Genomic DNA, 24,578 nt, shown 5'->3' with positions numbered 1-24,578 from the left:
CAGCTGGACCCAGGCTGTCATTCCCTCTTACCTTCCGCTGCTAGACTCCAAGGAGGGGCAGATACTGTTTTTTTCCTACATCCTTGAAAAAAATCACATTACAAATGACATGCAGTATGTGAAAAGTCAGGTCTGCCACTGAGCAGGGCTCAGCAGCCTTTGATTTGCTGTGGAGGATTCACTCTCTGACTGAGGGAGGAGGGCGCTGAAAGGAAGGACTCCAAAATTTACAATTTTTCCCACCTAAGTGGTACCAGCAGCCCACCATGAAAGCCAGTGCTTGTTTTCATGCTCAGCAATAACAGCTTCACTCCTGGAACATCATTTATGTTGCATTAACATCGATTTCTTCTTCCTTCCTTCCTTCCCTTGTATAATGTTGTGCTTAATTTGTTTTTAAAATGTTGTACAGTAATTACTTTATTCAAATGAATCATCTGACAAACTGGTTCTTCATCAAACTTGTCACTTACTCTGCTATTTTTCTTTTAACCTGGACCTTACCATAAATTCTGAGCTTTGCTGTCAGTCATCAGCAGAAGAAGGAGAAAAGACTGTTTATGGGATTGCTGGATTTCATTAGGGATGTATGGATGAAAATGCTACAGCACAGCTTGTTTGTGATGCAGATTTATCCACTCATTCAACTCCTTTTTAGCAGCTGAATGGGCCTGAACAGAAGAATCAAGCTGAAATAGGTACAGCCCAAGCCTTTTCAATGCAATATCCCCCAGCTCAGTCACAGTGAGGAATTACTGCCTCCATAATCTCCCTCCTGGGCTCTGTCCATGGCTGGGCGTGGGACTGGATGAGCTTTAAGGCCCCCTCCAACCCAAACCATTCCACAATTCCATGTTTTCTCTAGGGTATCTGACCAGCAAATAAAGCCTGCAATCCTGACTGCTCTCCTGCTCTGTTCATGTGTGCAAAAGGAACCTGGAAGTGTGTTGATAGTGCAGAGTTTTGATTTGTTTGCTCAGAAAACACATCCACACAAAACTTCCCCTCTTTCTCTCCCTGCTCTCCTGCTGCCCAGAGCTTGCACTCTGCTCCAAAAGGAAAAATCCTGCAGAATTCTGCTAATGAAGTATAAATAGTTCCTGGTTATACATCATTAATTCAAATTAATCTTCATTTAATAGGCAGTTGATTAGAAGGATGGAAATGGTTCTGGCCCTAGAATGAGGAAGTGCTTGTGTACATCCAGGTATGAAGGTTGCCTCAAGGGTGGTTGGATGAAGTCGTTTTAATTAATTTAAAAAAAAAAAAAAAAGAGCAGAAAGTGATGGAATGCACAGTAATAATTTCTGAGGTGGAGGAGATTTTTGCCAAGATCAAATGGCAAAATACCCATCCTATTGGAAGTGGGGAGGGATTGTGGGCACCCTTATTTCCAGGTTATCTCAGGCTGTCCCTTGTACCCGTGACATCCACCCTCCCTGATGGAGCAATGCTCTGCTGCTTCCAGCAGGGATTCCAGGAAAACTCAGCAGTGGAACCTTTCTGGCCCAAGCCCAGGCTGGCATTGCAGCTGACTGAAAAGAACTGTCTTCCTTGGCTGAAATGAGGGAAAGATAATTGAATTTAACCACTAAACTTGCTGGGATCGTAGCTGGAATGAGGAATTACAGGACTGGATCTGAAAGGACAGGCTTTAGAATTTTTTCCCTTCAGGTGATCTGGAGTTTGCAGCTCTGGAAAATCCTGCTGACTTTTAGCATTCCACTCGATGTTTTGGTTCCAAATCCTGCACTTAGGCTGGTTTTTGGACTGGTTTTGTGTATCACACTCTTTTGTAATCACTTGAATATTTTCTGAGGAAAAGGGAAGAAGTGTTTAAGGTTCTGATACCTGCACAATGCACATGAGAAATCCATGGAGTGTACAATAAAATTGCTGGAGTTGGCAGATTGTTTAAGCCATGTCCAGGCATTGCTCTGTGTGGGTTCAGGAGATAAAACAATGCTGTTTATTCCAGGGATAATATTACCAGAGTGGGGTTGGTCGCCTCCAGGGTCTTCATTGCTGGATTTAAATTCAAACCAGGTTTTGATTCCAGTGTATTTCTTATTCCTATTTCTGATGGTCAGCTAATGACTGCACTGTTCCTACATGGGTGACATCAAAACTGCAGGAGGTTGCAGCTCATGAGTTGAGTGTATTCAGATGGTCAGAAATTACAGAGAGAGGGGCCTAAAATTTAACACAGGGAAATATGTAAGTGAGAAATCCAAAGTATTCTCTAGTGACTTGCACTAAATGAGTAAATTATACTTGCAAAATCAAGCAGTGAAGCTGGAGATTGCTGTTTAGAGGAGCTATTTTTTAAAATCAGCTGTGTGTGCAGTGCATTCCTCAAATCTCACTGCCCCAGGACACAGGGAATGTGCTGTTGGCATAATAAGGTCTCTAGAGGCTGGAGGGAGTGGCCATCCCAGTCTACTGGGACAGGCTGTGGCCTTGAGACACCTTCCCCATCGCAGGACACACTCCAGGGAAGATCATTACACTTCCTAAATTTGGGTTATTTACAGTCCTCCTTCCTGGTGTCCACAGGTTCAGCTCCTTTTTCTTGGAAAAAGCAAAAACATTCCCCTGTCCCTGAGCAGACTGAGCAATGACCAACAACTGCAGAGGCTTAGGAGAAACCTGCTGCCTGGGGTTTAGGAGAAACCAGAGGGAACACAGAGCTCGAGGGAGACTCTCAATCCATTTGCTCTCAAGCTCCTCAGTGAATCTCGGACTGCCAGGGCATGCAGAAACACCTCAGCAAACATCCACACATCCAAGTTCCATCTCCAAACGTAGATTACACTGCAGCAGGGAGAACAAGGCCCATGTTCATCCCTCCTTTCCACAGAAAGAAGTTGCACAGAAGTTTTCACAAGCATTTAACGTGTTCCTCTGAAAAGGCTGGACAAGAAACAGGCGTCGCCTTCCCCAGATGTTTGTGGAGCAGCACTCATAATTCTGAGTTAACCCCAGTGCCACAGCAGATAAAAACTAACCACCCACCCTGCTCTTGCTGTAGTGCTTTGGATAGCCATTGGGTTTTCCTAGATGAACACTCAGAAATTCTAGCTCATCATTTATTTTTCCCTCTTTCTGCACAGCGATTAAGAGGTGAATAATCCTGCCCATTTATCTCTGTTCCTACAGGAGGGATATTCGAAACTGTGGAAAATGAACCTGTTAATATCGAAGAATTGGCGTTCAAGTTTGCTGTCAGCAACATTAATAGGAACAGAACACTGATGCCTAATACCACATTAACCTATGACATCCAGAGAATTAACCTTTTCGATAGTTTTGAAGCCTCAAGGAGAGGTAAATATCTCAATTACTATGTCAGTTACATCCCTGGTTTGTACTTTATACCTTTTCCCAGCCTGATCTCCTTTTCTGCCCTGCTTGTATCATGCATACCATAAAATTAATCTTTCAAAGGTGCTTGAGCTAAGAATCAAGCTGGGCTTGGACCTGTCATGTGCTTTCTGAATAAACCCCTACGTCCTGTCTGCATGCTAAGAGCCCCAGATGGCAGGTGGCAAGTCCAAGCCGTTTTTCTTTCCAAAACATAGATTTGCCACCTGGAATTCTGCAGAAAAATGATCACAGACTCACAGGAAGCACAGTGGGATGTCACAACCCATAATTAGCACAGATACCCATTATTGGTAAACTATTTCTACTGCATTTTAAAGACCAGAGGCCAGTAGCCCCCCTGCCCTGAAATATTAATGCTCAGTGGCCTGGAGACAGAAATAAGTTTCTCTGTTATAAACAACTGTAAGAATTGGAGTGGTCAAGTGGGGAACTTTTTTTTTTTAGCTCTTCTTTTTTTTTTTTTTTCCTGAGAAGGAAAATTACGGCCCAATTTACCCCCATCTAATTGACCTGCAGGCCAAAACAGAGAGGGGTAAAAAGTCACAACTGTCCTTAAGTTCCATGGCCTCTAGGAAGCAAGCTTAAAGTTTGATAAAATGCTGTAAAGAGCCACCCATCTCCTGAAACTGGATTTGCTGGAAAATAAAAACGCCTTCCTTCAAAAACCAGGCTGGTGAGCTGGCACCTTTCAAACATCTGCACTACCAATTTTTCCTCGTGCCACTCCAGTTTCTTAGTAAGAGTGGAGAAAATAAGAATGATTTCAAAGAACATCGAAAAGAGCTTTAAATGGCATTTTTTGCATTCCTTTTCAGTTATCAGGTATATGCTGGAGCTATATGCTGTAGAATCCCACACGTGGTGGATTTATAATCTATACAATCCAGGTTGATACAGTATTTCAGATTCCCTGTAGAGTGAGAATCTCTTCTGTGACTGTTGGGAAAGTGCCTCCTCCATTTAATACGTAGGAAGTTGTTAATGTACATGCAAGAAACTCACACAGACAGTGGTAATTTCTTCTCATCATGAATTATTGAAGTTATTTATGGAATTTGCACATTAAAACTGTGATGTGTTAGAAAGGCTACTGAATTAAACCTGGAAAGCCTGTGCACTTCATGCTGTCTGTGAAACACTCATTTGCAGAATGGAAACAGAAAATAATTGATTTTCTGTCATATTCTATTACAGTCAGAGAGCTAAATAGGAATTTAAAGAATCTCAGCTCATTGTGGAAGTTGGTGTGTTTAATATTTCCCTCAATGAGAGCAATTTCTAAACTTCCCACCCTCAGAAGGAGAGCAGCCCGGCAGCTCAGTGCAGGGCTTTGTCTCAGTTGGGAGCCGTGTTAAAAACATTGGCAGTAAATTTTACCAGTGGACAGAAATAACTGATATTACTTCATCTCCTGTCTGTCAGCCTGCAAAGACATGGGAGAGAAAGAAAAATGCACAGACAGCTCCAGGCAGGGCTCTTCAGGCTGAGATATGGGCACAGGAGAAGGAAAGCTTTGTTGATGTATTTGGCTGGTTTGGAGGGGTATAAAATGTCAGTGTGTGTGGGTTCTTTATTTCCCTGTGTTGTTCCCTGGGGCTTTGGGCACTCCTGCCTGCTCTGTAAACACAGATTATGGAGGGCAGTGAATCGTGGTGCCCTTTGCTGCTCGTGTCCCTGCAGCTGCCTGGAATGAGAGCAGCTCACACAGGCAGAAAGGTGCCAGTCCCAGGGGATCCCTGGAGAGCCTGTTGTGGCTGCAGGGATGTATTACCTGATCTCTGCCGTGGAACTTCGTTGCTGAGACATTCCTGTGGCAAGCAGAGAGCCCCTGGTTCCTCTGGGATAAAGCCATTCCGAGAAAGGCAGCTCAGGAATCTGTGTGATCTGCAAGGCAACGAGCAGAGAAGGTTTTATTTGCAGCAAGCAAGGTCAAGGGTACAAAGCTGATCAGTAAAGCTGTTTACAGAACCACAATCAAACCAGGATCACTGAGGCTGGAAAAGCCCTCCCAGCCCATGGAATCCCACTTGTGCCCAATGCCCACTTTGTCCCCAGGCCAGGGCACTGAGTGCCACATCCAAGAATTCCTTGGGCACTCCAAACCTCCCTGGGCAGCCCCTGTCACTGTCTAACAACCTCTTCCATGGGGAAATTCTCGTGCCATGCAACCCAAACCTCCCCTGGCCCAGCCTGAGGCCATTCCCTCTGCTCCTGTCCCTGTTCCCTGGGAGCAGAGCCCAACCCCCCCCGGCTGTCCCCTCCTGTCAGGAGTTGTGCAGAGCCACAAGGGCCCCCCTGAGCCTCCTTTTCTCCAACTGAGCCCCTTTCCAGCTCTCTGAGCCTCTCCCTTTAGCCTCTAAACCACCCCTGAACACCTGAAGAACCACTGGCACATCTCTCGGTGGGTCTGGGAGCAACGCAGTGCTCTGTTCTCATTTGATGGGGCTGGATGGAGGGTACCAGCCCTCAGTGAGCATCCCCCAGGCACCTTGCTGTTACCCACTAAGAGTGCCTGTGCCCTCCTGTGCCCAGCCTGTGACCAGCTGGCCCTGGGCGTGGCCGCGCTGTTCGGGCCGGCGCACAGCTCGTCAGTCAGCGCCGTGCAGTCCATCTGCAACGCCCTGGAGGTGCCGCACATCCAGACCCGCTGGAAGCACCCCACCGTGGACAACAGGGACGCCTTCTACATCAACCTGTACCCCGACTACGCCGCCATCAGCAGGGCTGTCCTGGACCTCGTGCTCTACTTCAACTGGAAAATTGTCACCGTGGTGTACGAGGACAGCACGGGTGAGTGCTGCTGGCTGCTCCTGCCAGACCTGGGGCAGCTCACTCTGCCATGCCCTCAGCAGCTTTCCTGGTCATGGGGAAAAACCCCTGTCCTGCTGCTGACATGGCTTTTGGAAAGCTGCTCACTTCACCAGACTGTGGGAAGGAGCTCCTGGGGTTTGAATAGTCAATCCCATTTTGCTTCCTGGTTGTGGATTTCATAATTGCTTCAAACTGATTCCAGAATCCCAAAATCTGGAGATCACCCAGTCCAATCCCCTACCAAGGCAGGGTCACCTGCAGCAGGTGACACAGGAATTTGGGATTTTTGGGATGTCTCCAGAGATGGAGACTGCAGGGCCTCCCTGGGCAGCTGTTGCAGGGCTCTGCCCCCTCCATGGACAGAGGCTCTTCCTCAGGCTGAGGTGGAACTTGCTGTGTTTCAGTTCATGGCCACTGCTCCTCATCCTGTCACTGGCACCACTGAGCAGAGTGTGGCCCCATCCTGTGACAGCCCTTGGGGATATCTGTGTGGCCTGGTGGTCTATCTGTGTGGGTTGATGGGGTATTTTTGTGGATTGATCGATCCCCTCCCAGCCTTCCCTTCCCCACACTGACCAGGCCCAGCTCCCACAGCCTCTCCTCACAAGAGAGATGCTCCAGCCCCCTCATCCTCTCTGTGGACCCCACTGGACATTCTCCAGTAGCTCCTTAATAAGCCTTCTAGACAGAAGAGAAACAAGGAGAGGTCTTTTCCAGCCCACCCCATAACCAAATTGGCATTCCAAAACACCAAGTGCTACGTACCTGCTCAGCCACAAAAAAAGCCTGATATTAAAGAGATTTCATTTGCAGAGATATTTACAAAGTAAATTAATCATCAATCATCTTATTAACTCAGAGTCAAGAAAGTAAACATGTCAACTTTGATCAGTATAAATAGTCCTTGGATTTGGGGTTAGAGCCAGTGAACCCAAGCTCTTTTATTTCTCATCCCTAATGTTTGACGTCATTACACCAGAAGAAATAAAAACACCTTCGCCAGGTTGGACGGGGCTCAGAGCACCCTGGTCTCACAGGAGGTGTCCCTGCCCAGGGCAGGGGGTAGCACTGGGTGGGCTCAGGGGGTCCGGCTTTTGCCATGTCCTTCAGAAAAATAGCTGCAGTTCTTTCCACTGCTGCTTTGGCTTCTCCAGGACACCACACCTGGGCTCCATCTCACTTCGTGTGGCATCAGGAAGCGTTGGAGAGTGCAAGGTCCCAGTCTGATGGGACCAAAGGAGTTATGTTAAGGCACACAGTAATTTCTTCCCCCGAAAAGGAGAGGGAGGTGGCTTGGCAAATCCTTTCTTTGTTTTGCTTTTCACCACATTTGCACTCAAGTACTTTTTGTTGCTGGGAAGACAAACACCAGTTCTCAGTGCGAGGTGAGGATGAGATGAAGGCTTCCCAGACTCCTCCTCCCAAATCTCAGTTTCCCCCCTGGAGCTGCCATCCCAAGCACTGCACCCAGGCTGCACTTCCCCAGCCAGGTGACCCCAACCCCTTTGTCAGTGAGTGCTGGGAGCCCATTCCCATCAGAATCAGCTCCAGTGGTTTCCTGTTTCTCAGCTGGCTCCTGGCCAGGCCCAGCTCCCGGTGCCTGCAGCATTTCCAGCTGAATGCTCATCATGTTTCATTCTCTCTATTGATTGTTGGTACTAGAAGACCTGCAAGGAGCAGGCCTGGCCCTGCGGCAGGGGCAGAGCAGCTTTCCCCCGAGCATTGCCAGCACTTGAGTGAAAGCCACCAGCCCTCCAACCTCAGAGGGAAGAGGGAGCTTTGTCTTGCCTTAGATGTGCCACTCAACCAGGGGCACTCACACCCCACACAAATATTATCCCCACTCCCAGCAGGAGAGGCAGGAGCTCCTTCATTTTAATAATTTGTTTGAATTTTGTTCAAGAAGTGCTCCTTGTCTGTGTTCTCTCTCTCTCTATGCATATTTTTAAGGCAGCCTTTTATTTCCCCTCAGCAGGAGATCAGGAATTTTTTGTGGGTGAATTGCATTCGTGGATAATGCGAGGCTGTAATCACACACCTCAAAGAGCTCTTAACTATCTTCCCTCGGTTTTGGAGGCAGTGCAAATTACACAGGAGTGCTGAATTAGCCAGTGGAGCTGCAGTGTGTTTAAACACTTGGACAAGGCTCTGGCTGAGCTCCACGGACTTCAGCTGAGGCGTGTAAAGCTGTGCCAGCTGAACACTTAGTCTGAGAAATCACCCGTGTTTGAGGACGTAGAACTGCATCCCAAAAGATTCTGTAAGAGCTCACAGCTGCTGAGTGACACCAGGCAGGAAAGTTAGGAGAAGGTTTCCTCAATTTTATCTTCTTGCTGTTTGGTATTGGAATAATAATGAGCTGCACAGGAAGAAGCCTTATTTGCTTTTCATGTCTCAATTTAAACATATTACAGAATGTTTATATTGTATTACATCAATGCAAACATATCCTGTAGTGAACCAGTTACAAACACCCCTCAAAATATTTAGAAGCCAAGTATAGACATGGGAACAAAAAGCTTTAATAATATTAGCGAGGGAGCTGGCAAATATGGAACTAGCAATTCTCCTTAGGGAGTGTGGAGTGTGAGAGACCCTGTGTAACTGACAATGAATCCTCGTGGCACGGGATGGTGATTGTGTCATTGCCTGTCATTTCTCAGGTCTAATTCGCCTGCAGGAGCTCATCAAAGCCCCTTCCAGATACAACATCAAAATCAAAATCCGCCAGCTGCCCTCTGGGAACAAGGATGCCAGGCCTCTGCTGAAAGAGATGAAGAAGGGCAAGGAGTTCTATGTGATATTCGACTGCTCGCACGAGACGGCGGCAGAAATCCTCAAGCAGGTACCGGGGACGGGGAGGCAGAGCTCCCCAAAATCTGCCAGCCTCTCTGATCCCACTTCCAGTAAAACCAAAGGCTCTCCCCAGGCTGGCCCAGGGGCTTGTGGATGCAGGGACAGAAGGCACAACAAAAGGTGCAGCAGCCCAGGGCTGCACTGACATCCCCAGAGAGCCGCACGTGTATCCACAGGAGCAAACAGGCTTTTCTTTCTGACATGCCAGGTCCTGCCTCACTAGGGACATCACTCCATGTGTTTCAACTTGTCCTGGTTTAATCAGCAGTTTTTATTTCTTTCCCATCAAAAACAGAGGCAGAATCAGAAGGAAAATCTATCCTTTAAACCGATGGGAGAAGCTGTTGTGCGAGGGCTGGCCCAGCCTGAGTGTGAGATTTGGGCAGCCACAGCAGGCAAGAACAAACACAGCCTGGCATTAATGAGCTGGGACATTCCCAGGGGCACACTGGGAGTGGTGGGAACAGCAATTTACCGGTATCACTTGCTGTATATTCCTCGACAATCAAAGTCTAAAGCACTGTTTGTTGACCTGCAGGAAACAGCTCCATACATTTTGAGGGCAGTTCCGTTCTTGCTGCACCCCTAGGCATGAGGGACAAGTTGTTATTTCTCCTGCCAGGCAATGTGATGGGATACCCTGATCCCAGAAGAGCACCAGAGAGCTTCCACTGACTAAATGCCCATAAAGGTCCCTTTCTGTTCCCATCCCAGAATGTTTTACTGAAATATCTAAATTCTGCAGAGCAGCTTTTTGTGCCCAGGTTGGTAAGGGAAGTTACTGCATTTGTGTGTGGAGCCTGGAATGTTCTTCTCCAGGCTGGAGGAACTTGGGGCTTGCAGAATCCTAGATGAGCTGCAGCACACAATTCCTGTGAGCCTGTAGGGTGAGATTTCCTGATCCCAGGAATGCTGTCCTGCAGTAAATGTTAGGATTTCCTCAGTGTGGATGATCTGAGGTACAGGGGTGGGGAGGGCACTGTAGCAGCACTGTTTGGGCAGGGGGAGTGGTCTGTTCCCCCACTCTGCTCCCTGCAGGGCAGCCCAAAAGCATCCCTACTTTTGGCTGCTCCAAAAGGAGATTTGTGGGGGAAGAGTTAAGTTGACAACACAGATTTTGAAGGACCAGCAAGATGAAGGTGCAGATGTCTGGCACCCTGCAGGAGGCACAAAGCTTCCAATGTGCCAAGCTGAGTATGCAAAAAAACCCAAAAAGCAAAACCTGGGTGTCAAAAGAAGAGGAGGGAGTGCTGAAAGATGCACTAAAGCAGGGCAAAGCAGCAAAAAAGTTTGTGTGGGATATGGATCAGCCAGACAAGTGACAGGCTGCAGATACAGATAATGCTCTCCAGTGCCTGAAGAACTGAGGGGAGGAGGGGGGATGACAGTGTGGGAGAAAACAGGAAAATTGAGAGAGGTACACCTGTGGGTCAGCGCTGTGGGAGAGGGAACAACATAAATATAGGCTAGAAAGAAAGGGGAAATGGCTTTTCTGTGAGCTACTTCTGTGGCTGAGTGTAGGTGCTGGCAGCAATAACTCAGGGGCTGAGTTCCTCCCTGCCAGAGGCAGCTGTGAAATGTGGAGGGCTCTGAATTCCCCTGGCACTCCTCTGATGGCAGGTTACAGGAAGAGCCCTGCTCATCTCCCCATCCCTGCACTCACAAACCTCTCTGTCATTGTACTCTGGATGGAAGAAAGACATCAAACCCTGGAGAAATCATTTCAAGAAAACTCTGTGATGTCAGTAGAGAATATTTTTGACTTTGCAAACAATCCAGTAACCGTCGCAGTAAAAACAGGTGGTGTTGTTAAATTAGATAACATTTCTAACAGGATCAGGACTCAGGATCACCTAAAGCTGTCCCCAAAGCAGCTCCTTCTTGTCTGTTCACTGTATTTAGGTAAGGTAGTAGGTGTTTAGTAGCCCATGGAGCAGGGAAGGGCATTGCTTGTTTCCCAGGGAGGGAGGTGCCCAAAAGCTCCTCTGGGAGCAGAGGGATCAGCCCAGAACTCTGCTGGAGCTGTGCTGGCAGTGTGTGCACCAGGAACCTCTTCACTCGCCTTCTCCAGCCTCTGCTTTAAAAAACACCACAAAAGACAGATTTCTTCTCTAAGTTCTGCTTATTTATGGCTTCCACTAAAACGCCGTCAAGCCACGCTTGTTGTGTGCACAAGAACAGGTGAATCAATAACCTGATTCAACCCAGATACAGAGCCTGCACTCAGCTGAACAAGCTGTTCCCCTTCTCTCTGACATGCTCAGAGAACCTGGATCCCTCAGCCCCTGCCCAGCCCCACCAGGCCTGGCCCTGCTTTGCTGGTTATGGCATTTCCCTGGAATATTTGGTGGACAGAGGGTCAGTGCTCTGTCTGCATTAGACAAGCACTTCCCGAGTAAATTAAATGTGGCTCTTGCAAATTGCAATCTGGTTTATGCACAAAGCCTGCAATTTATCCTGAACACTATTCAGTCTGATATTGCCTTTTGTGTGAGGAACTTGCCTGAAGAGGTCGAGTTGTTGTGCTTAACCTTCAGTTTGTGCTAACACACCAGGAACAGTAATCAGAACACAGATTGTACTGCTAGGCAAACTCACCTCTCGGAAAGTACATCCCTACTAACCTTAAATTACCTACTCCTTTCTTCACACCCCCAAAATATATTTGAGGAAGTGCACTGTATATTTAATCAGGTTTAAGGCTCCCACAGAGCATCCTGTAAAGAAGATGTGATAGACAACGAAAAGAATCATTAATTCAGTTCCTCCAGAAGGCAGAAAAACCAGGTGTCAACGTGGAGTACATTCCTGGTACAGTAATAGACGTGAGAATAGAAAACTTCATCTCCTGACTCTGCTCCTTCCAGGAACCTGGCAGGTAGGCTGGAGCCCACTCCCTGCTAAGAAAAGGCTGGATTAGCTCTGTTCCCACTTCCACAGGAGAAACGCCAGTGGCACATCCCCCAGGTGCCCCTCTGTGGGTGAGAAGCAGGGATGGACTGGCCTTAGAAAACAGCAGGGTAATTAATTGGAAAATGAAGTGCATTTAATGGTCGTGAAATTAAATAACAGCTCAAGTGAGGGAAATGCAGAGTGAAAGCAAGCACAGGATTTGGTGCAGTTCCCACTAATGCACTTGCCCATCATTCCAGTTCCAGCCTCGAAGGCAGACTGACAATGGATCTAAATGAGGCAGGGAGTTTTTTACAAGATGAACAAATGCAAGTTAGAGCTGGGATGTGATTCAAGCCAAGAACAGGGCACCCAAAAGAGATTTTCAGACATAAGAGAGAGTATTTTTATCCAGTCTCTGTCAGCTCGCCATATATAATTTGACCACTGATACTTTCTTGGATTCACTTCGTGGTTCATGACCCACAGCTGAAAGTGCACAGCTGCAAAGGACAAGGCTCAGGCTCCTGATCTGGAATGGATAATTAGAGATGGAAGTGTCTTTATCTCCCATTGTCCAACCATATCTGAGTTTGGCTGAAGAACAAATGTTATACAGGGAAGGCTGGGCAGGAGATGTACAAGGAGAATATCTGAGGCCGATTTCCCTAGTTTACATTCATCTGAGTTCCACTGTAAGTAAAAGCTATTATTATTTAAATAGAACATTTGTATCAGGTGCATAATTATTTACATAATTACATGCAAAGTTATTTAAATAGCAATGTGCAATGTGCAATCCCAGTTTCCTGTGGGCAGGCACACAGACAGAGATGTTGCCTTCCTCTCTCTCTCCTGGGCTGATTCTCTCTCTCAGGTCACCTGCTCTGTGGGAAGCTTTGCCAGGTGCTTCAAGGGTGTCCCAGCCTGAAATCCATCCTTGCTCCAAGCAGGGTCTCACTGTCCTGCTCCTGGGAGCTGCTGAGTGGAGCTGCTTTCCTGTGTCTGCTGTGCTGCAAACACTCAGCAGAAGAGCCCTGGAAACTCCTATTTACACTGGCAGGAGCACCCAGGCAATGAAGACTTGGGAGTTATTGATGCTTTGGGATGCCCAGCATGATTGTCAGCATTCCTCCTGCTTTTGCTTTGACTTGATTCCATCTCCCATTTCCCTGCATTAAATCATCCTTCAGTGCAAATTTCGCTTAGCAGCCATATTACCCTTAAACATCAATTATTATTGCAAACTCTGTTTGATCCTCGAATAAAAAGCTCCTATTTAGTATCTAATGCACATGTCACAGGCATGCCAACGTGCTCAATAGCTTTTAGCTAATTCTCATCCTTAATGACTGAGAGAGGGGAGGACAACCACTGCAGGCTGTTCTCCTCAGGGGCTTTGTTTCTGTTTGTCCTGGCATTTGGAGGCTTTGCTCGTTTGTTTGGGCGTTTTTTGTGCCTTGGTTTGGGGTGGTTTTGCTTTAAAGAACAAACCTGTAGCATGACTTCTGCAATGGCTTCCCACTGGGCTCTTTCAGTGCAGTTCCAGCTCAAAGGAGATCTGCATCATAAAAATTCCATCAATTTGGCACCTCCTTTGCAAAGCCACAGAAATCCAGTGGCTCCAGGGAGGGGGACTGAGTCCAGCCAGGTCAGCTGGGAAACACAGCTCACAAAAGTTCCCCTGGATGCAGCCCTGCATTGTTATCTGTGCATAAACAGGGCAGGAGCAGCAGCCTCCAGCTTATTCTACAGGTAATAAAAGAGCTCCAAGAAACAGAATAGACGAGGATTAATAAAATCAGAAATAAAAAAGGCAATTTTGATGTGTAAATCCAGTGGAGCATTTCAATGAAATAGTTGCCTTCTGGCTTGACTTTTAGTGGCTGGAAACGGATCAGTTGTTTGCGATTAACACTGAGCTGGTTTTATTATCTGCTGCAGCTCAGAAAGTTCAGAGTTTTCTTTCTCTCTTTTTCTTTCTTTCTTTTTTTTTTTTTTTTTTTTTAAACGTGAGGAATTGCCATAGACAATCACTCCACTGATGTTCAGAGGCTTCTGCCAGCAAAGGGAATTTTGGCCAGTCAAATCCCTCTGTTTTCCCCCTGCCTTTCAAACAGCTCTTCAGGCACTCCAAAACTGTCCTAAAAGGGTATTAGTAACAGATCCTTACATTGCTGTGATCAGGACTGAGCAGCAGTTAACCCTGGTCTGTGTTGCTGTCGTGGCAATGAGTTCCTCAGCACTTTCCCTGTTTATAATTCCTCCTCCCCCTCCTCCTCCTCCTCCTCACAAGATCCCAGAGAGGGCAGAATTCTCCCGGATGAGTGGAGGAAGGCTGCAGGGAGGCTGTTTCTTCCAAAGTTTCTTCCATCCCAGCTGTTTTGTCACCCTCCTGCTGACCCACATTCCCCAGTGGAACAAAAGGCACTTAGAGAAACTTCCTTCTGTCTGTTTTCCTCCTTTACTCCTCAGCCCTCAGCAGCATCCTGTTCTCACCTGGCAGCAGAATACAAAAACCTGCCCCTAGGCACTTCTCCCTACCAACTGTGTTGTCTGCTAATAAATTCCTTTTTAGCGTTCTCAGATTGCAGACTAAAGGATTTTTAAAATCAGCATCTCGTTATGTCTAGTAATTTTTCTTGTCCTGGAAGTTTTGCAATCTTTAATCTCTTTCCTGAGCAGAGGTGATAAAAACATCATTTCAATACAACAGGATAATTTTGGCTTCTGAAGAAAAATATGGGGTTTAATGCAATCAAGCTCTCATGACCTGTGATGTGCTTAACCCTTGCTTTTTAAAGGCACTGCAGTGCACTAGGAGCTTTCAGATTAAAGCACCTTCACCTTTCCATCTCTTTCACAGATTCTCTCCATGGGAATGATGACAGAATACTACCACTACTTTTTTACAACACTGGTAAGGAACACTATAAACACCTGGGGGGGGAATGTCCTCTGTTTCAGAACAGACAGCTAAATTTTCCCCTTTTTCTAGGAGATCTTTGTTGCCATTAGTCAAGGAAACCCCTGGAGAATGGGAGTGTTAGGAATATCAGGACCCACCATTTCTTAAGAAAGCTGTTTGGCCCCATTTCTGGGGCTGGCTAACACTTTAATGCAGTGAAAATTAATTGCAGTATGCTGATTAATGAGAAACCATCAGTGCAGATGGACCAGAGTGAAACAAAATAAAGAATGAATGCTTTGCACTGTGGGCACTGCTGGTTCATCACTGTTTAATTGTTTCATTTACTTGTAAAACCACAGAATCACAAACGGATAAAAGCGTTTTTTTAACGTTAACGTTTCAGGAAATTTTATAATAAAAGTTTTCTTTGATGGCACAAACACAGCTGGGGAGGCTGCCACATGGTTCAGTCACCCCAGCTGCCCTGTAAATGGCATGTGGAGCACATGGAGCCTGCATGCACCGACCTATCCATGCCACAGCCTGGCAGAGGTGCCTGGGGAGGCACGGCAGGGGAAATTGGGATTCCTAAGCAGCCAAAGCGCAGCGCTCGCCGTGTCTCTCAGAATTTTCCTCCCCTCGGCTTAGAAAGAAGCTTGACACTGGCCAGCTAATTCCTCATGTTGGCCTGTCAGAGCTGCAGCACTGCTATAAATTCAAATGTGCAGGTTGCTTGCAAAGCAGTTCTGCTGTGGGGAACTGATCTTTTCATTCCCAAAAGCAGCTGTGTGGTATGTCACCCATCTTTGTCACACAGCTTTGGCTAAGTCAGGTTTCACACGGGAGCCAGGGTGGGCACAGGGGGAAAGCCCCACAATTTCCTTTAGAAGTGGTTTTGTTTGTGTTCCTGCTGGCGCTTTAGGACCTGTTTGCACTGGACCTGGAGCCCTACAGGTACAGCGGGGTGAATATGACGGGCTTTCGGCTGCTCAACGTCGAGAACCCGCACGTGTCGGCCGTGGTGGACAAGTGGTCCATGGAGCGCCTGCAGGCACCGCCCAAGCCCGAGTCAGGGCTCCGCGATGGCACCATGACCGTGAGTGAGAGCCACAGGGGGGCACAGGGACAGCGAGGGAGCAGTCACACTGCCAGGGGGCACAGGGACAGCAAGGGGACAGCCACACTGCCAGGGGGCACAGGAACAGCAAGGGGACAGCCACACTGCCAGGAGTGGCACAGAGACAGCAAGGGGACAGCCACACTGCCAGGGGGGGCACAGGGACAGCGAGGGAGCAGTCACGCTGCCAGGGGGACACAGGGACAGCAAGGGGACAGCCACACTGCCAGGGGTGGCATGGTGGCTCTAAGTGAGCAGCCACACTGCCAGGGGGCACAGGGACAGCGAGTAAGCAGCCACTCTGCCAATGCTGACATGGGGGGCGGCACAGGGACAATGCTCCAGCGCAGTGCCATTGCTATCTCACTGCTGCTGAAAACTGAAATGCTGTCCTGCTCTCCCATCACCTTCTGCACTGTGCAGCAGGAAACGCAGCAGAAAATGGGGCTTCCCCAGCAGGTGCAGGATTTGTAACCTGCAGGGGCAGATCCCACACGTGTGGGCAGGGAGTAGCATTTTTGAATGGGTGAAGTGCCCTTTCTCTTCATTTCCATCTCTACAGAAGCTCTAGCTTTTGAGACGTAATTTAAAGATGGATGAGAGGTATCATCAAGGCAGGGAATCAGGATTCCTCCCAGCACTCCCCCAAGGAGGAAAGGAAAGAATAGGAACAATTACAGAGACAACATGACTCCATTCAGTTTGGCAGGGTGAAGGGTTGCCATCTCTTTGCAGTATGAGATAATGTGTCTCACGGACTGAGTGGAGCTGGAAGCCATAAGAAATAGACTTTATTGCAGATGATTGCAGGGAAAATTTGGAAATGTCTGAACATTCTGAGGAGAAATGCATTAAGTGTGCTGTCCCTGGCATTGCACACACTGCTGCTGCTTTGGGCTGTGTCACCGTTGCTCACTCGTACCCAAAGCAGGGAGAAAGTTGTCTGTGGGAATTCCTGAGGGGAATCCACACAGAAATCCCCCAAATACAACACTGGGAAAAGCAAAGTTCTCACCACTCGTCTGCTCTCCTTGCTGACCCTGACTCTTGTGCTCTCCTTTGCATCTTCATAATCTCAGAGTCCTTGATGGCCTGGCACAGCACTGAGGGGAGGCTTTCCCTCCTTGCTGGGATCATTTTAATATTCCCAGCAGGTTCCATTATTGCCCAGTTTGATGGAGAGCTGCACCTCTGCTGCATTTCATTTGACAATAAGGTTGTGACAGGCGGCAGAGAGCACAGGGATCAGGACTGTACATCCTGTTATTAACTCAGGATTTATCCCTTCTGGTTCATGCTCTGCTGAAAGCAGCTTGTGAGAAGTCAGCAGGGCACAAGCAAGACAGTTCTGAGCTCACGTCCTGCTGGATGCCCAAACTGCACCCAGAGGCACAGCTGGTCTAATAAGATCTTTGCAGTGGCTTAAGCAGCACACACAAATGAGAAAAACAAGTTCTAGGACTGACTCCGAGTCTCTTTCTCCTGACATAAAAGCAGAGAAGTCAGGGTGAGGTGCTTGACTTTGGAAAGTGAGGTGAACTGTTGCACTCTACAGCCCTAAATAGAGCCACAGTGAGGGGAGAAGTGACAAGCCAAGGGAGGTGGCACAGCTCCCCACTGCCACACAAAGGAGGGATGAGTGACAAGTGGCACAAGGACAGGGCTGAGCAGCCAGGCCTGGCAGTGCTGCAGACACGGTGTGCTCAGGGCAAAGCATCAGCACTGCCAGACAGAACAGAGCGAGGACAGAGGAGCTTTCTCACCAGGCATCTCCTCCCAGGGTCTCTGGGCCTGGGACACAGGCAGAGCCAGTAAAATCCAATCCTGAGGACCCAGTCCAGTGCAAAAACTGAGGTCTGCTGACACTGATGGGAATATTTCCATGGGTTTTGAGGGATTTGGGGTCAGCCCTTGATGCCCTGAGTGTGCTTGGAACAACTGTCTGTTGTGAGACACTTCGCAGTGAGAACAGCTGGTACTGTCTCCTCCTGCTTGACTCATCACTCACAATGTTTTCTGATTTCACAGTTTGCTCCCATTGTGGAGCATTATTTTGGGCAGACTCTGACAAGCACATCAAGACCAGTTCCTCCTCTGCACTATCTTAACATTAGTCCTTAAATTCAGATACATTTGAGCAAAACCCTCCAGTACCGGGACCACTGATGCTGCTGTAATTTAGTCAAGTAAATGGCACAAACAAAGAAGCAAATGTATTAATTTCCCAGAGGAATTGCATGGAAAATAAACAGAAAACTGATCAGCTCTGTAGTTCCTATAAAGGAGTCCAGTTTCTCATCTGCAGAATTGCTGCCTTTTTTCCTTCTGGCCCTGGCTTAATTATTCATTAGGTTTACCTGGAAAGCAATTTGTGCAGCATCATTAAGGGAGGCACAGCCATTCCCACCTCACTGGGAGAGCACTAAAGCCCAGTGCAGGTGAGGTTGAGAGTTTTTTGAGGTGACAAAGTGGGACAGAGTGTGTGATCTCACTATGAAGCCATGCCTTTAAACCCACAAACCCGCTCTCAGAATAAACAAATATGTACAAAGAGCACCCAGTAATTTTGGTATCTGAATATATGGGGTAATATTCAAGGATCCAAGGGCTGCAGTGGGAAGTTAGATGTGTGAGTCCAACTTAATCCCCCCAAAACACACCTCCAAAGGACATTTCCCCTCTCTCTGGGACACCATGGCACACGTTTGTGCCAAAAGCCAGGATCCTGGAGGGCAGCGGCCCTTGGAGGGGGATGTGTTCCAGGTGATCAGTGGGACTGACTTCCTTGGAAAGCAGGGCCAGCCTGTCTTGTTGGGAAGGAAGCAATCCCACAAGTGCCATGAGAAGAGTGGCTCATACACCTGGGACTTCTTAAAACCCCCCTCCAGCCTGCCTGGGACCCCTGACCTCCATCTCTCTGTAGCTACCTGGTGTGGTTTCCCTCCCAGTGCTGAAAACACCCCAAAATAACACAAAGACCTGGATTTGGCTGCTCCTCAGGGCTCCAAGGCGAGCCCAGGAGAGGCTTTTCCCGGTGAGGAGCCCCGGGCAGGGCTGGCAGCAGCGGGGGAGGTAACTCAGGGCTGTGTTTGTGCAGAGCAGCGGGCAGTAACTCACTCAGGGCTGTGTTTGTGCAGACGGAAGCAGCGCTGATGTACGACGCCGTGTACATGGTGGCCGTGGCCTCCCAGCGAGCGGCCCAGATGACCGTCAGCTCCCTGCAGTGCCACCGCCACAAGCCCTGGCGCTTCGGGCCCAGGTTCATGAACCTCATCAAAGAGGCAAGTGCAGAACCTCCTTCCTTCCTTCCTTCCTTCCTTCCTTCCTTCCTTCCTTCCTTGCTCCCTCCCCCCTCCCTCCCAGGTTTTTTATTTGGTTAATGTTTGTTGTGGATGTTGATGATTTCTAAAAATGTGAGGTAACCACAACAGTTGTACTGGAAATGGAAAGAAAAGTGAGTCTGTAGCTCTGTCCTTGCTTCGCTGTGTAATTCCAATTGTTTTGCAGATTGTTTGATCAGGGGTCAATATCCAGAAAACATTGCAGCCAGTATTTCTAAAGAAGAAAATTGCTTCCTGAAGCAATGCTCTATCTTACAGGAATCCATGACTGAGCTTGATCCAGAGATGTCCTAAAAATACGCATTTTAGTTGAAATGCCTTCACCCTTTCAAAAGTTTTATTTTGATTTTCAGATGGAAACATTTCCTTTAGGGAAGCATGGAAATGAAAATTGGAAATTAGGTGGAGCGTCCCACATATGTTTTACCTTTTCCTCACCTCAGTCCCTGCATTTGAAGAATAATCGTAATGAAAGTTAACAAAAGACTTTGTATCAGTGAATGCCCCTGCAGTGATGCCCTCCTTATTTTGGGAGGTGCTGAGTATAAAACTAAGGGTTCCTGAAGCCTAAACCAGAATACTTAGCCCAAGAGTAGCAGATGTACCCCAGCAGATCAGTTCAAAGCCTGAACAGTGACACAGCTCTCATTTATCATGGACAAGCAGCTTCTCTTGCATGAAGTGAGATATGGGAGCTGATGGTGATGGCCTTGCAAACAGAGTCTCTCGTGGTCAGTTAAACACTGATTTAAATACTCTGAGAGTCTTATTTTCCTGTCTGATGTAGCCAAAAAAGGTGGTTGTTAAAAGCAGAGGATAAGGTTTACTAAGACCATATTGACCTGTAAAGCTTAAAACACGAGTTGGAAAAAAATAGCAAATACTTTTGGACCCCAGATGATGTTAGGGTCTGGTTTGTTCAACAGGGATAGAGGAACTTTATAATTAGGAATCAGTGAGCAGGTATGGAGAAAACAAAGTCAAGTAGGCAGAGCAATAGTTTGGGCCCACATAGGCGGAATTTAATTGTCCTGTTTTTTATGTGGTACTGACATTCTGTGAAGGCATTTTCCAGACTGATCTAAAGACAAATATTCAGCACTCCAGTCTAAATAAACCATTTCAGACAAAGAATTTGCCTGCAGTGATTCCTGCAGATGCTGGAGTTAACAAGTGCTTCAGTGGCTCCCTGGTGAGTTTTTGCATTTTATTTTGGTGGTGAAAAGAACTGAGGTCACCTCATTTGCTTTGTGGGCCAGCACTATGAAATGTCTGAGATCAAGGCTCTGCAGCAGCCCATTAAGGAGTTTTTAATGAGAGGTAAATCCTTGTCAGAAGCTGTGTCTCTCAGTGACCCAGTGCCATTCACAGCTGAAGGATGTTCTAATCTTTGAGCCCTTCTGGAGGCATTTGCAGGGAGTGCCCCTTACCCCTGCTCAGAAGCAAAGGGAGGTTGTTGTCTGTCTGCCGAAGGGGACCAGGGACAGAAAGGATGATCCCACTTTTTCTGAAGGAAAAATGGGGGTGAACATGAAACATGTTTATAATTGAATGATCCAGTTCTGCTCTAAAGCATAAGGCCCCAGATTATGATTGTTTTTCAATTATCATCAAAACCAGTGTGAGCTCCCCTTGTTCAAGTCCAGCCACAATGAACAGAACAACTGCAGAGAGAAGGATAGGGATGCAGATTGGATTCTGAGTGACTGTTAAACGCCCTCGGGCAGAATCACAGAGAAAGATCTCAGAGATTGAAAAAGATCTGAAGAGATTTCAGTTCCTGCTGTGTTTCTAAGGAGATCCATGCCAAGCACTGAGACCAGGAGGGAGAGCCATCCACATGCATTCAGTACTGGAAGAAGAAGGGACAGGAGGTTTCTTATTACAGTAAAAGTAGAAATTTAAGTTATGGCAGAAGGGAAAGCAATCCATCTGAGAGGTATCCATCCAGTTGTTGTGTTTCTGACTGAGAGCAGCTCCTAACACAGGAGCACAAATAATCTTGTAAGAGAACAGAGCATTTCTGTTGTTTAATGGTCTTTGATTACTCCCAGAGTCAGCATGTCAGAGTGGTTTTTTAATGGGACTCCAGCCCTGCAGAGTGGAACAAATAAGAAGGAGAGAGCAGTACAAGAGCCTGATGCCAGAAGAGCCAGGAAATCTCCCCTGCTCTCTGAGACAGGGGCTGTGGGGCAGCACTGAAATCTTTGTGCAATGACTGGGAAAAGATGACAACATTTTGCTCCAAACCGTGAAACAAAATCTCTTCTGCTGCATCTTTTCCATTGCATTTTAGCACTGAGCCAGTGACAGGGTCTGTGGGTGCTGGCTGGATTTATTCTCTGGGCTCTGGTGCTGCAATATTCAGTTACATCAAATTGAAACAGCTGTTTACTTTGGTAGGGTTTCTCTCACCAGATAATTTAATAGTAACACTTGACTCACTCTCACTAAAACAATCTTTTTTTCTTTGTTTCACTTTTCATAAACTTTACTTCTAGTCCATGAAGTGCATTTCTGCTATGAGCCTATTACTGGCTGTTACTTTGACCTGAAAACTCTTAATTAGGAGAGCAAACAAAACAACTGCCCGACCTGCATCCCATAGTGCTTTATTAGGAAATAGAGCTCAGCTTCCTGAGAAGACAATGAGGCTGAGGGCAATGTCAATAGGCATTCTTACTCTGAAATCAAATTTCAAGTGGAAAAACACTTATTTATGGAATTATCTATGCCCAGATTGCAAAGTAATTGCAGGATTGCATGCTGGGAATAAATACATAGTGAATTGATGAAAATTGATAAAAAATTATCTGCCAAGGTACCGGCACTGTGATATCCAAAATCAAAACAAGCTGTTTGACAAAAACATTACATATGTTTTCTTCCATTCTGTTTTCAGCTCATTAAATGTTTCCTGGGCAGTAGATTTGTTTATAAAAAACAAGCAAGAACCATTATAAAATGACTTTATCTGAATACATGGAGGATGTTTTGATATTTGCTACACAGAACATTTTTTCAGGACATATTGAATATGTCCAGGCTTACTCAAACACAATGCACAATTTTCCATGTTCACAGTCCAATATAATCCCACCCCCCCAGCCGTGGAAAATGCACCTTTCTGCCTCTCACTGCATTTCCATTCCAGTGCTGCTTAGGGAAAGGCCAGGAGTTTTCCTGGACCTCTTCCAAGTAAAGAGGCTGTGGAGCATCATAATTCTCAGTTTATCTCCACAGATAAAGCCCTGTGCTGGCGAGTGCTGAAATTCTCTTTATTCCATCAGTTATGCCAGATTTGGAGGAGGATAATGGCCAAGTCATACCCTAACTCACTGAATTCCATAATCCTGGGGGATCTCTGGTAATAAGAGGATTAATTGTGAGAGCTGGCAAGTTGATGTGTGGCTCATCACACATGATTTCCACTCCAAGGAGAAGCAATATCACTGTCACTTCAATCTGGCAGCTCTCTCTGCAGTTCCAATAAAGCAGGGGCTTTCTCTTCCCAAAGGAAAGAAGGCAAAAGGAAAATTAAGCTGGTCTTGGTCATTGGCATTTTGGTTGTTATTTATTTATTTATTATTCATTATTATAGTGGTATTGTTATTTATGGCCTTGGGAGGTTTTGTTGCACAATAGAGACCTGAGGTGTTCCGAGCATTGTAGGCTTAAGTGCTCCTAGGTTTTTGAATTTTTCATTCAAGCGTCAGGTACCATCAAAGCCCTCATCAGAAATTTGGGAATATCGGCTCCTTCACCCCTGTGGTTAATGAGGAATGTACATTAAATCAATAACTGATATTCATTTTGGCTAGGAACTTCTGATAATCAATAAACAGATTATAACCCCAAGAATTAAATATATATACCAGGGTCAAAATAGCCCCAGGACAAAACAGAGCAGGCAGGAAAATATTCTTATCTCCAACAGGACTTCACTCCAGCTTCCGAGAGTACTCCTCCCACAAGGAACAGTCCAGTGACTGATTTCTGACCAAACTCCCCTTAAAGTCAGGGAAAAACTCAGCTGATTGCTTGCCTTTAGGGAAGAGTTTCCAAATTTTCAAGTTTCACTTAAACAGCAAGAGAAGGGAAAAAGAGAGAGAGAATAAAAAATACAGGTCTGTTCTACAAAATAGGTCATTGAATCTGGTCTGTTTGGGGAATTTCTTGAGTCAGTTTGGACACTGCTCCCAGGGATGCACAGGGAGGGATTGTTTGGTGTCTGTGCAGGGCAGGGGCTGGGCTGGGTGATCCTTGGGGGTCCCTTCCCACTCAGGATATTCCATGAGTCTCTGAAAAGTTTGGAAGCAGCTGAACTGATTGATCCTGGGGTTGAACTGTTGATTGGCTCTGGCTGGAATGAAGGCTGCTGCATTGATCCAAGATGGTGAAGTGGAAATTGATACAGAGCCTGTGATGGGTGGGAATTGATAAAACTCCTCTGGAGTGTTTGACCTTGGAGGCTGAGTTAGCTCCGTTCTCCCGTTGCTGTAATTTCCCATCAATCTATTGATAGGAATTGTAATTGGAATATTTAACCCCAGAGTTCAGCTTGTGCTTTCCCCACAACCCTCATCCTTTCCAGCAGTGGAGGCAGGGTTTTTCACAGTGAAAGCAGGGAGTTCCACAGTGCAAGCAGGGGGTTTCCCAGCTCTCACTAGGTTGTTTTGTGTATTTTGGCCATGGCAGGTGCCTGCCAGCCTCTGAAGGTGGCTGAAGTTGTGTCTGTAACCTGTTCTGTCCACTCCCTTCTCGAGGCTTAGTAAGAATGGGTGTGAGCAGCTGCTCACTGTGATGCTCTTTGATCAATTACCTGATCAGGCTCCAATTCAGCTTTTATTATGTCCTGTAACACTCAATGTGTCACCAGAAACATAAAAATTGCTATAAATCCTGTGTGTGAAAGCATGAAATCCCATCCCTGTGATACACACAGATGCAGCTCCTGGCTTTTCAGGAAGTTCTGCTTCATTTCAGTTTGTTAATTAGCTAGAACTCTGCAAGTGCTGCTTTCTTTGTTTTGGTTTAGAAGCAATAAAATAAAACTCAGAAATTAAATTCAGGATTCAGATGGTATCTGAAGCGTGTTCCTCACCATTAGGATTTTTAAATCAGCATTTAACCTTTCTGAGAAACACTCCCTGAAACTCCCGAGAAACTGATCTCTAAAGAGCAGATTGTATAAAATGTTCTAACTATATGAAAAAGAGATGGGGGCACATAAGAGGAATAAAAAGACAGGCTGGAAAAAGGG

General features: G+C 46.7%; 2 protein-coding genes across 3 annotated transcripts in view; one reads left to right on the top strand and one right to left on the bottom strand.

The window, feature by feature from the left end:
• Window positions 1-24,578, top strand: part of GRIK1 (glutamate ionotropic receptor kainate type subunit 1) — a 103,236-nt gene that overhangs the window by 47,143 nt on the left and 31,515 nt on the right. For all 3 annotated transcript variants that reach the window (XM_038143505.1, XM_038160545.1, XM_038151978.1), the window contains exons 2-7: window positions 3,160-3,327; window positions 5,920-6,177; window positions 8,862-9,043; window positions 14,813-14,866; window positions 15,780-15,953; window positions 19,112-19,255. In XM_038143505.1, the coding sequence (XP_037999433.1) occupies window positions 3,160-3,327; window positions 5,920-6,177; window positions 8,862-9,043; window positions 14,813-14,866; window positions 15,780-15,953; window positions 19,112-19,255 (980 nt within the window). The remainder of the gene's footprint in view (window positions 1-3,159; window positions 3,328-5,919; window positions 6,178-8,861; window positions 9,044-14,812; window positions 14,867-15,779; window positions 15,954-19,111; window positions 19,256-24,578) is intronic.
• SSUH2 (ssu-2 homolog) overlaps window positions 1-24,578 on the bottom strand; it is a 148,112-nt gene that overhangs the window by 92,460 nt on the left and 31,074 nt on the right.

This window comes from Motacilla alba, chromosome 1 (genome assembly GCF_015832195.1).
Source record: "Motacilla alba alba isolate MOTALB_02 chromosome 1, Motacilla_alba_V1.0_pri, whole genome shotgun sequence".
Lineage (NCBI taxonomy): Eukaryota > Metazoa > Chordata > Aves > Passeriformes > Motacillidae > Motacilla > Motacilla alba.
This window is presented reverse-complemented; position numbering and strand designations above follow the sequence as displayed.